Source organism: Pelecanus crispus, chromosome 5 (assembly GCF_030463565.1).
Source record: "Pelecanus crispus isolate bPelCri1 chromosome 5, bPelCri1.pri, whole genome shotgun sequence".
NCBI classification, from domain to species: domain Eukaryota; kingdom Metazoa; phylum Chordata; class Aves; order Pelecaniformes; family Pelecanidae; genus Pelecanus; species Pelecanus crispus.
The window spans coordinates 76653972-76664957 of NC_134647.1; the positions used below are offsets into that span (position 1 = coordinate 76653972).

The window sequence follows — 10986 nt, forward strand, 5'->3', positions numbered from 1 at the left end:
CCGCTGACAAACGAAGGACCCCAGAGCCAGCGCCGGGCAGGGCTCAGCGCTTCACCAGGAACCCTCTCTGCAGGAACGGTGCAAGGGCTGTGCTCGCTACAAGGGCTGGATGGAGAAGCAGTGAGATGGCAATTATTTTGGTTTGTTTGTCTGAACACCGAGGTTTTTATCAGACAGTTGTAAAAAATTCGTACTTCAGTCACGCAGTGCTAAAAAGAAAACAAAAAGGGTTTTGGTATCTGCAGCTTTTTTTTTTTAAAAGCAGAATACCTTGAATATTTTAATAGTCCAAATACTACCTCCTAAAATACAAAGGTAAGTTTTCTCAAAAACATAACTCTCATTTTGCCACTTGTTGCCCAGAGAAATCCTGAGCAGTTTCTAGCTCTCGGGAGCCCTGGCCCCACTCCCTGCAGCGGGAGCCCGACTTCCCGGGCTGGCTCTGCCGTCGCAGGCAGGCGCCTGGGGTGTGCTTACTGCATCGCGCAGCAGCAGCTGGCAGCTAACGCAACACAACTTCTCCTTTCAGAGCCTCCTCAGTGCTCGCCCTGTGCAGCCGAGAAACCAAAATGCCTGCGGGATCTGTGTGGTGTCACCCTGCTTTGCTGTTGCTTCTCTTCTCCACGCCCCTGCGGGCAGCTGAGTTTTCCTGCAGGAATGAAGACGGGGAGACAGTCGATTGGTAAGTAAATACCGCGCAGGGGAGAAATGCTGGGTGAGTAAATAATGCTTGAGATTAAACCACGTGAAGTAGGTGGATCACTGAGAAGCAACGCGTACCAATCACTGTTTTAATCCTGTTTGCCTGTGAGTAGTAGCTGAATTTTGCATTTGGAAAACCGAGGATAAGTTATTGAAATGTGATTTCATTTCCCTGAACCAATCACCCTACTGCATTATGACTAACTGCCAAATAATCACCAGTTTACACCGCGTTTGTGTCTCATCATCAAAGGGAGCGTAACCTGTGTTGGGGTGCCAAGGCTGCACTCGCTGGCGGCGGCCCCGCGGGCGCCTGGCCCGGGCCAGGGCTGCAGCACGTGGCTCCTCTGGCTGAGGGAACCGAGCCAAGCAGGGAAAATGTCCGTGTCTCGCCCTTAGCCTCCTCGCTTGTACCCCAGCAGCGGCGTGGTGGGACTTGTCCCCTTGCTGCCGCCGCCGAGGGGGAGCGGAGGCTGAGCCGCCCCCAGGAGGGATGCGGGAGCTGGTACCGTCCCACTGCCAGCAGCGAGCCCGAGTTTGGGTATGAAACAATTAATTGGATTAACACGCTTTGAAGATGAAAGGCGCAAAGTATAATGGCATAATATCCAACCCAGGTTTAAAAAGTGAAATGAGGGTTCTTAAAAAAGAGCACGGAAGCCTCTCAGAGATAAACATCAACCGATTTAAAAAGAAAAGTGTCTTTCTGGTGGAACAATGATTAGTTTGGATACAAGTGATAAAGAAGTAGGTGCTGTTCTTGCACGGCCCGTCCCTTGCACACAGAGCTAACTGCAGGGAAGGCAGGGGCTCCTCGCACCGCAGGCAGGCTACTCAAGCAAGGGCACAAAGCCGGCTTTGCTCTCTATTGGCGTAGCATCAAACCTTTGAGGGTCCGGGCCACCCCTGTGACTTGTCACCCTTGCCAAGGCCCTTCTGGATAAGGTGAGCTTTTCAGGAATCAGACTCATGGTTGGCGCAGCTTAAAGGTACGAGAAATTTCATTGCTCTGCAAACTGCAGTTGTTCCTTAACAGAATGAGTCTCTGTGTGCTGAAGCCAAAAAAAGAAACAACCCAGCCCAAAAACCAACCAACCAACCAAACAAACAAAAATTTACCATTAATTTCTTAAATGAACACAATTTTCGTATCAGAATTCTCTGAGAAGTTCTTTGCAAGCTGTGACTAGGGGTAACTCACTTGTGCCGCCATGCGTGTAAACACCAGTGACGTGGGACCCGTTCCAGGTGGGAGCGGGGGGGCTGCACAGGTAAAACCATGTTCCCTTCTGCCAAGTTTAGCAGGGAGGACATGGGGGATTTCCTTTCCAATGTGCCATGATCAAATGAAAGAGAAACTTGCCTGTCTGCAGGGATCATCCTAGTTTATTGACAAGAAATAGCTTTTGCCTGATTCTGGATTCGGTTGCTATGAAGCTGACAGGAGAAGCAGAACTGAAACTGCTGAGAAAAGCTTCCTCTTAACTAAAAGATGTCCATGCCCTTTCAAGCAAACACTGCACTGCAGGTTTTATATTCAGTTAGCAAAAGCTTTATGTGAGTTCCCTACTACTCAGTGGTTTCATCCTGCAATATTCCATAATTACTCATTATTAGTATTCACGCACCCTTTCATTTGCCACTAAACCGGAGGAATCACTTGCCTTATCTGACCTGATCCCATCTGTGCTCCCCAGCTGTGCCTGCAGTTCCTACCCACGCATGGTGCCTGGGCTGGCAAAAGTCCCCCCCTCCCCCGTGTTTTCATTCCACTCGGGAGCTCGTCCCGCCACCTTTGCGGCACCTCACACAGAGCAAATGGCCGTAGGATCGGCTCTCGAAGGAGGGCGGAAAGTCTTTCCTTTATTCATCCAAACTCACTGTATTCTGGGGGAAGCGTTTCTTGCAAATAAAAGCCAAAACTCTGCTTTCTGAGACGTGTTGAGTCAAGGACCGAAGCCATGGATGCACATTGTTTGGGGTTTTTTTTGGGGGGGGGGGCGGGGGGAGGAAGAAGCAACGATGTGATTAAGAAGTAAACATGTGATTATTTGTAGTGAGTTTGTGCTCAGTCACAAGCAAACAATGTGACAGTGCTAATCAGGTGTAAACGGATTTGCTTTTCCTTGGTTCTCAGCAAAGTAACTTCCAGTCTGCTCCCACAAATGCCTAAGCTCTTGAGAAACTTCATGTGCACAAATAGCAGTGAAGACTTTTATACAACTTTAATTGTTAATGCACTCAGCTGGCTTTCTGGAAAGGGCCAAAACATGTATCCACTGGGAATTGGCAAGCAATTTACTGATAGCTCCGCTGCTAGCATTCCTGTAAGCACACCTGCTTACAGATGCAAGGCTGTGAACACCCTGAGAGCATAAATCTTCCAATACATTTCAAAGCAGTTTGGAAAGGCTCCATATACTAATTCCTAGATCAGCTCGTACTACTCTAACTACCGCTATTCCTCTCCTTTCCAAATCTTCATTTCAAATAAAGGGATTGTTGTGACTCCTCGTGCATGGACAGCTCTCCCCAGCCTTGCTACATAAATCGATTCCTTCTCTTCTCTGTGATCTGTCATCAGCAACAATTTCTCCGGAGGTGTTTAAGGAACATCACTCAGTCAGTGGCAATGCAGGTAGATTGCTAAGATCTCCACTGCTGTGTGTTTCCATTCTGCCTGTACATGTACTTTTCCCGTGGCTTAAATGTTCCTCTGGTAAAATGCTTTCCTGCCCCTTCTTACCTGCTTTTGGAGATGCCTTTTTTGACCAACTTGAGACTGTAAATCAACTGGGCAAGGCTCACTCCTCCTGATATACTTGAAGGGTTAAGCACAGTCAGGCTGCATTTTTGGTAAATAGGATAGGGTTGAAAATAATGCCACTCAGTTCTTCCTATTGACATAAATAACAAATTACTCAAGTACAACACTCAAAGAAAGTGGCTCAGTTAATTCTGTTGCAATTAATCCCATGGACTTGTGCACTGGGAAAGCCTGTTTACTTCATCAGGGACTTTAATATGAACTGAGCCATTTACTGACAATATTGAGTACTCTCCAATTTTGAAAAGATTTTCTGGCTAATGATTTGCAAATATCCAGTCTGCAACAGTTCAGCAGCATGCGAGTCTGTTTGAAAAGTAGGATTGGGACAACATTATCACATGGCTTTATACTTATTTTGTGGGTTTAATATGTGTAAATATAATATTACGCATTTTTATAATTTTAATACATAATGTTATCTATTTCATATGAATTTATGTTTATATAATATAAAAATGTATTAGTAAGAGGTGTCCAGGTTGACCATGAGAAGGTCAGACTGAGTTTGGGACCTGAGGTTCTCTACCAGAACCAGGAGCAATAGGGATTTGGTCGGGACTCCAAACCAGGGCTCTCTCAAATTCTTTCGGGGTACCAACAGCAGTCTGGCCACAGCAACAGGAGTTTGGTGCCAAATCAGCCTCCCGTGCTTGCTAAGAAGCAGAACAGATTTGTCTGCAGCAGGTACTGTGCTGCCAACCTGCTGCTGGTCCCTGCACCAGGTCACCTCCTCAAGGCTGAGACGTCCACACCACGTGCTGGCGGCACCTGTTCCCCTCCAACGCAGGCGTCACCCTTCTCTTAAATCCTCAGGTGGGAAAGAGATACTGATTTACATATTCAAACAGGATGGTTATAAAAAACCAATTGAATCACAGAGTCATAGAATCATAGAATGCTTTGGGTTGGAAGGGACCTTTAGAGCCCATCCAGCCCAGCCCCTGCAGCGAGCAGGGACAGCTCTAACCAGCCCAGGGTGCTCAGAGCCCCGTCCAGCCTGGCCTGGGATGTTGCCAGGGATGGGGCCTCCACCGCCTCTCTGGGCAACCTGTGCCAGTGCTTCACCACCCTCACTGTAAAAAATTTCTTCCTTATATCCAGTCTAATTGCTCTTCACTGTTGCAGGTTTGCTCTTTACAAGTTGCCAAAACATGCCAAAGGAGAGATTCCCATGCTGGGGCTGGAATACATGTACATGGACGCCCTGGCTCCGCAGTGGCAGCTTGGTAAATACCTCATCAACATGACACAGGGTGCTCTGGGACAAACACTGAAGCAGCTGTACGAGACGTATGAATCCGAGGCAAGTGACATTTAATTATTTGTTAGTACGCTTACTTGATACGACATGCAAATGAAATTAAACCAGCCAAAATAAGCACACAGAGGTATGGCTGGACCCAACCGACTAGATCTACTAAAACATGTCAAGGGGAGCGTCTTGAGAGCTGGGCAGATTATTTGCAGTTTTGGCTACAATTATAAATTATCCTCGAACTTCTAATTTCTAGTCAAGCCTTTCACACACTTAAAGTGTTGCCCATCAAGAAAATGAGCGTTCATACATAGTCCCTCTGGCTTCCCTGCAATTCATGTTGAGCAACGTCTGAAGCTGTGAACTGGCTGTGAACTCAGAGCAGGGCCGGTGGTCCCTGTTCCAGACACACATCCTAAGCCCAGCCATGTGCATGTGTCTCATGCTCTGTCTCAAATCAAATCTGGGTTTTGCTTTCCCCCCCCTCCCCCTGAAATCACCGTGACTGCTTCAGCAGTGACACGCTGCTTGTTAGGCCTTTTTCCCCACCCCCCAGTCAGACACCTCATTTATATTTGTGTGAAGTGAAGCGATTATAAAATACCACAAGATCTGCCTATAGTTATTTTTTTACCATCTACATAGTATTCTTGGGAGCCTGGGTGTGTCTTTGCACTTCTGCTGTGGGTTAGTGGTTGGGTGTCATTAATTTGTATGTAGAAGAGATCGCCAGAAGTCAGTCAAATACCGGCAGTCTGATCAGCTGTCCTATTCCAGGTCTTGCTGTAATGGTAATAAACTGTTTACAAACTCAAAGTACATTGGGAGGGGAAACACTTCCCAACTCCTTTGAAGTTCTCTGTTCAGGGGGAATAAGGTGCGGCCATATGCAAATATCTTGCAAAAAAGCATTAATTGCTTCTCCTTCATAAGAACACTTGTCGTGTCTATTTTTACACAGCAAATATTTTCACTGGATCTGGTTGCTAAACCAGAGAGAGGCACAAAAAAAGCAGGGGGAACTTCTTTGCAAGCCCATGTAAATTGTCTTAGTAAGCATATTTGACTTCTTGAGGAAGGGCTACAATGACTGAGAAAATTTCCACTTTATATTAACTGGGACCCTAATGCTGAGTCTTCAGGTTTATTTTACTGTAACTTGTGCGGAGAGTGTGTCAGTTGAATTGGGAGAAGGATTAGGCTCGTGATGTTCACACAGAGAAGTCCTGAATTCTCTCTCTTCTTCCCAGCAGAAGATGTTCACTTAAATGCCTTCCTTTTACTGAATGTCATGTTTCAGAAATGTCATGTTTCAGACATGTCTGTTTTCCTGCAGAGGAACAGCATTGCATATGCGATATATAACGATGAGGTCCCCGAGTCAGACTCCGACGGGTGGAAAAGAGGACATACCAAAGGTACAGGGAGAATCCCAAGCTCATACTTTTTCCTTTCTAAAGTTGTGGATAGCTTCTACTTGTCTGTTTGTCCATCTGCATATCTAAAACTCCTGCCTGAAGCCAAACTGGAGCACAATTTGCATGATGCGTGGTTTGTTGTATAGTTATATATGCTGCAGCTTCTGTTTTGGTTTTGCTATGCCTGTGCTGCGTTGGAGAACTCTTAGGGCTTACGGACCCTTTGTTTTCAAGAGTTGAAACTCATGTAGCTCCTTTCAGCGAGTACAGCCCACATCGTCCTGAGCCTGATGGCAACAGCAGTACAAGGTGTGATGGGAAAGGCACCCTAACCATAAACCCCTCCAAACTTCCTCTCTCTGGGGCAAGAAACTGCTGCCAAGATCACGGAAGCGCTGAAGTATGCAGTTAAAGCAAAGCAAGACTTCAGATAAGTGTAAACTACAGTGGAGGTCTAAATGCTCCCTTGAGGAAGCAGCCAGGGTTTGCCCAGCCTGGCCCTGGGATGAAGATATTTTGCAGGGCTGTATTTCCAGGCTGCAGCAACGGGGATGGCTCAGGAGCCGTGCTCCTCCCCAGAGCACCCTGCTGCAAGGGGAGGCATAGCCCGTCTCCGCTGCTTCCCCGTGGAGGAGAACTTGGTCTGGGGAAGAAGATACGGTGCTGACAGAGTCTGTTTCCCCATACGCAGTGAATATATGAAGCGAAGGAAAGTGAGCAGTGGAGGGAGGGTCACAGCCACTAAATCACTAAACTTGAAGATAACATTTGAGCAGAGAAAGAGAAAAGGTTTTGAAATTTTTTTTTTCAAAAGAAAAGTGGTGACAGCTTGAGTTAGGTTATGCAGGAGAGAATTAATGCCATTTTAATACACTATTAGTGTCTCCTGCAATCCATCAATCTAACCGTAGAGCCAGTTTACTGTAGACATTAACACACTGAAGCGTGGTGTCTGCAGCAGCAAATCCAAAGTAGGACACAGCTGTATCGTCTCAGGGCTTTTTCCCCCCTTAATTCATTTGCAATAACTTTTCTTTGACAGGATTTCTGCTCTTGGACAAATCACAAGGCTTCTGGGTGATTCACAGCGTGCCCCTGTTCCCTCCCATCCCTGAGGATGGTTATGGGTATCCAGCTACTGGGGAGTCCTACGGGCAGACAGCCATCTGTATAACCTTCAAATATGACCAGTTCACAGAAATAGGTATGAAAAGCTTCTCACTAAAAAAGCCTTTGCCCCGCCGCACCTCTCTGACTGCTTTGCTTGAGGCTTCGCCTCAAAAATTGCTTGTTCTTGTCCTTCATTGTCGGATTGGGAAACCAAGTGGGGCCTGGAAACAGCGTTCTTGGCTTCGGTTATGTTTATCCAACAATTTCCTGTGTGAATGTGGGAAATTCACTCTTCCACTCTGGCTCCGTCTCCCCATGGGGATTATTGGGATAATAGTAGTCACAAGTGCATATGAAGGGTAAATTGTGTCCATGCATACAAAATGCTTTGGAAATATAAGGTTAATAATTTTTAACAGTAATAGCTCGTTCAGCTGCAATCATCTGCAGTTCTAAAAATGTAAAGTACCCACTGCTTGAGCTGGAGTAGTAGCCTTGACACATCAGAAATATGAAGTATGGAATAAATATCACCCAGAATTTCCCCAGGTACCTTTTGCCAGATAAAATACCAATACTAAAAATAAAAAAAAAATTAAGTCTATACCCGTAAGATTCAGAACAATCTGACAGCGATATCTGGTACTGGAATCCTGAAAAGGGACTGTCAAAAGGCGTTACAAGAAGTCATACTGGTGTGTTCCTTAACGCTTTCACACTATTTTTCACTCTTTTCTCAGTTACAAGCCTCAAATGGTATTAATGAAACACATCAGCTGTGCAGATGGCCAGGATGGCCACACCCCAGAGCTATCTAAACCAGGTTCCTGTTTGTGGAAGCGCATCTATGCATGTGTTTAGGGAAAGAGGACAAGAAAATGAGGCATACAGTAATGCTTTTCCTGCTCCATCCTCCCAGCTTCTGGTAATCTGTGGTTCAGGAATTTCCTGAGCCGGAACGACTGGAAAGTTCCTGATGGACTGGTCTTCCATGAACTCATCTAATGAGTCCATTTGTTCCCTTGCTGTTTACCATATCCGTGGCAAGGACTTCTACAGTTAAGCTGCGCACTGTACAGAAAAGTAATTTTCTTCTGCTAATTCAATCCAGACGCTGAAAGTCAAGCTCTGTTCTCCCTAAAACCAAACTAGACCCTTTGGCAGCTCTTCTGTTTGCATTTGGCTTGGCAACCGTAACTGCCTGGAAACTACTGCTGTAAATATGGACAGGCTTGAATTTACTATGCCGTCTGAGCGCTGCGTGCTTAGAGGCTTGAAGATGAGCATGGGTGGAAGGGGCAGTGGGCTGAGAGCACCGGTTAACAGTTCTGCTAAGAATAATGAGGTGTAAGAGGAGAAACCTGAGCATACTCTCACAGCCAGTTTACGTGCTACAGGGCCAGTCAGAATACAAAGCAATTGAACATGGTTTTGGTTGCTAAAATAAGATACTTTGACACTGAACTCTCCCAGGAGATAGCCTGTGAAGATTAAGAAGGATTTAGGTTTCCCTTTCCAAGGCAGAACTTTACTCTCTTGATTCCTTTGCTTTAACCTATTTTTTCTGCATGTGTTCATTTCTTTGGGTTTTTCTCAGACCAACAGATGCTGAGTTATAATCCAGCAATCTACAGCTGTTCCATCCCTAACATCTTCCAAGCTGATCTCCCAAACCTGCAGAAGCTCTGTGCAGGGTCCAGGCTGCCCTCGGCCCCCTTGCGCCACCTCTCCAAACTCCAGTCAGCTCACGGGGAAACCTTTCTCCACTTTGCAAAGTCACACTTGTACATAGACGGTAAGAGAGCCCGTTGCTCTATCTATCATGCATTCTCAAGAAGTCATAAGTGATTAATACATTCTTTGACAATTAGTATTTTCTTTGAGGGGAAAAAAAGTTCAGCTTCAGAAATAAATGTAACACAGGGCAGGGAAAGGTGTCCCGTCATAATATTCTTTCAGCCCCACAAAACAAAAAGCTGTCTGGTCCTTCAAACACTTTCTTAAGGTGTTCAATAATGGGATTTTCAGAAAATCTATTTCCTGCTATTCAACAGTAACAACAAAGAACAAAAACGGGGTTTGAATCATCTGGGGTTTTTTGTTTTGAAGAAGGCTTGAAATTTTTTTTCCTTTCCTTTTTTCCCGCTGATTGTTTGCAACACTTTTTCCATGAGAAAGAGGAAAAGTAGAAATGAACTTCTGAAACAAAAGTCAAAATAAGGGGAGGGGGCAAAATCCCTTCTTGCCCCACTTTATGTGTTGGAATGAAACTAGCCCAGTTTAGGCAATGCTTTTCAGTCCTCTCTTTAACGAAGGAACGTGAAAGACTAATTTCCTGCACCCTGTGTTATTCCACAGATATCTACGTGGCCTGGGTGGCTCAGGAGCTGAAGACTGATTTGTTGGCTGAATCCTGGCAGCATTCCGGCCAAAAACTTCCCTCAAATTGCTCTCTCAACTACTACGTCTACAACATAAACCTAATAGAGATGCCATTGAATTCCACCTTTTATTCCATTAACGATCATTCTAAATGGGCTGTTTCAAGGGAATACAAAGATCAGTGGACCTGCATCGGAGACTTAAACCGCGCTGCTGAGCAGGCTTGGAGAAGCGGTGGGTTCATCTGTACGCAGAACGAAGACATCTACAAAGCCTTCAGACACTTGATAATCCAGTATGAAAGTTGCACTGATGCTTCCACATTGATATAATGAACCATTCCTCCCGAACAGCACAGCCCCTCGTTACATAGAAAGCGTAGCAAGCCTCTCCCTTAAACTACATTTTCACTCTGAAAAATGGCCCTGTGAGTCGCCAGCTGTGTTAGACCTCCACCTTGTTAGCTAGAAAAGCAGAGGGTTTGCAGGTAACTTATGGCTGTTTTTCTCCGGGTGCTGGACCAGCAGGCTCCGCGCGTGCTGAGCCACGCTCTGCTCTCTCCCCGGCTCTCGGCCGAGGCGCTGCCACCCCGGGCTGCACCGAAGCACGTCCCTGTGAGCGACCGCGGGCAGGCGTCCCCGGGGGGACTTGTGCCTGATGCTGGACGTGGGATGGGAGGAACAACAGAAACCCGTCTCGTTAACTAGGTTGTCGGGGCTGGGCAGTTAGCAAGAGAAAAGTACCCCAAAATGCTTCAAAATCGCCCCGTGTTCCAGGCGCTGTTGCGATCAGTCGCAGCGTTTCCGCTCCGTTTGGGGTGAAGCTCTTAAAGAGCTGACGTAATTGGATACAGGCAGGGAGACGAGTAGATCTGTGGACAGGAAGGCTTCATTTTTACGTGATTGATTTTTAGAGAAGAAATGAGCTTTAAATCATTTGTAACCAATGGCTTGGGAGCATTTCTAGTGCTTTTATTCATGTACAGCAATCTTATAAGCAAATAAACATGTCCAAAATATGAATAAGCAAAATAAATTAAGAGTGAAAATGGTCTGTTTACAGTCTCCCTCTTCCATCTTTATAGTTAGTTGTGGTTGGTTACAATGTTTTATAGCTGTCAAAGGAAAAATGGAGACAGGAAAACAATTGAAAAGAGAAGAAAATATTTGAAGGAAGATGTTATTTCACCTACATTTTCACACTACAACAAACGTGGCTGTTAATTTTCAATACCTCCAGTCTCAGGCTTAGGACTGAAGTTTGCATAGACTTGCTATAAAGACAAAGCT

General features: G+C 45.7%; 1 protein-coding gene across 1 annotated transcript; it reads left to right on the forward strand.

Moving 5' to 3' along the window:
* The first annotated feature begins 563 nt into the window (after positions 1–563).
* Positions 564–10206, forward strand: DNASE2B (deoxyribonuclease 2 beta). The gene is made up of 6 exons (XM_009478986.2): positions 564–682; positions 4658–4835; positions 6124–6205; positions 7248–7409; positions 8913–9110; positions 9674–10206. Exons 1-6 carry the CDS (start codon positions 570–572, stop codon positions 10027–10029), a joined length of 1089 nt encoding a protein of 362 aa, XP_009477261.1. The 5' UTR covers positions 564–569; the 3' UTR covers positions 10030–10206.
* Positions 10207–10986: the final 780 nt, after the last annotated feature.

What these genes read in the sequence shown, in the direction of transcription:
- DNASE2B (XM_009478986.2), top strand. Translation starts at nt 570, where the DNA reads ATGCCTGCGGGATCTGTGTGGTGTCACCCTGCTTTGCTGTTGCTTCTC. An exon ending in GAAAAGAGGACATACCAAAG is followed by an intron (nt 6,206 to 7,247) that starts GTACAGGGAGAA and finishes TTTCTTTGACAG; the next exon opens with GATTTCTGCTCTTGGACAAA. An exon ending in TGACCAGTTCACAGAAATAG is followed by an intron (nt 7,410 to 8,912) that starts GTATGAAAAGCT and finishes GGTTTTTCTCAG; the next exon opens with ACCAACAGATGCTGAGTTAT.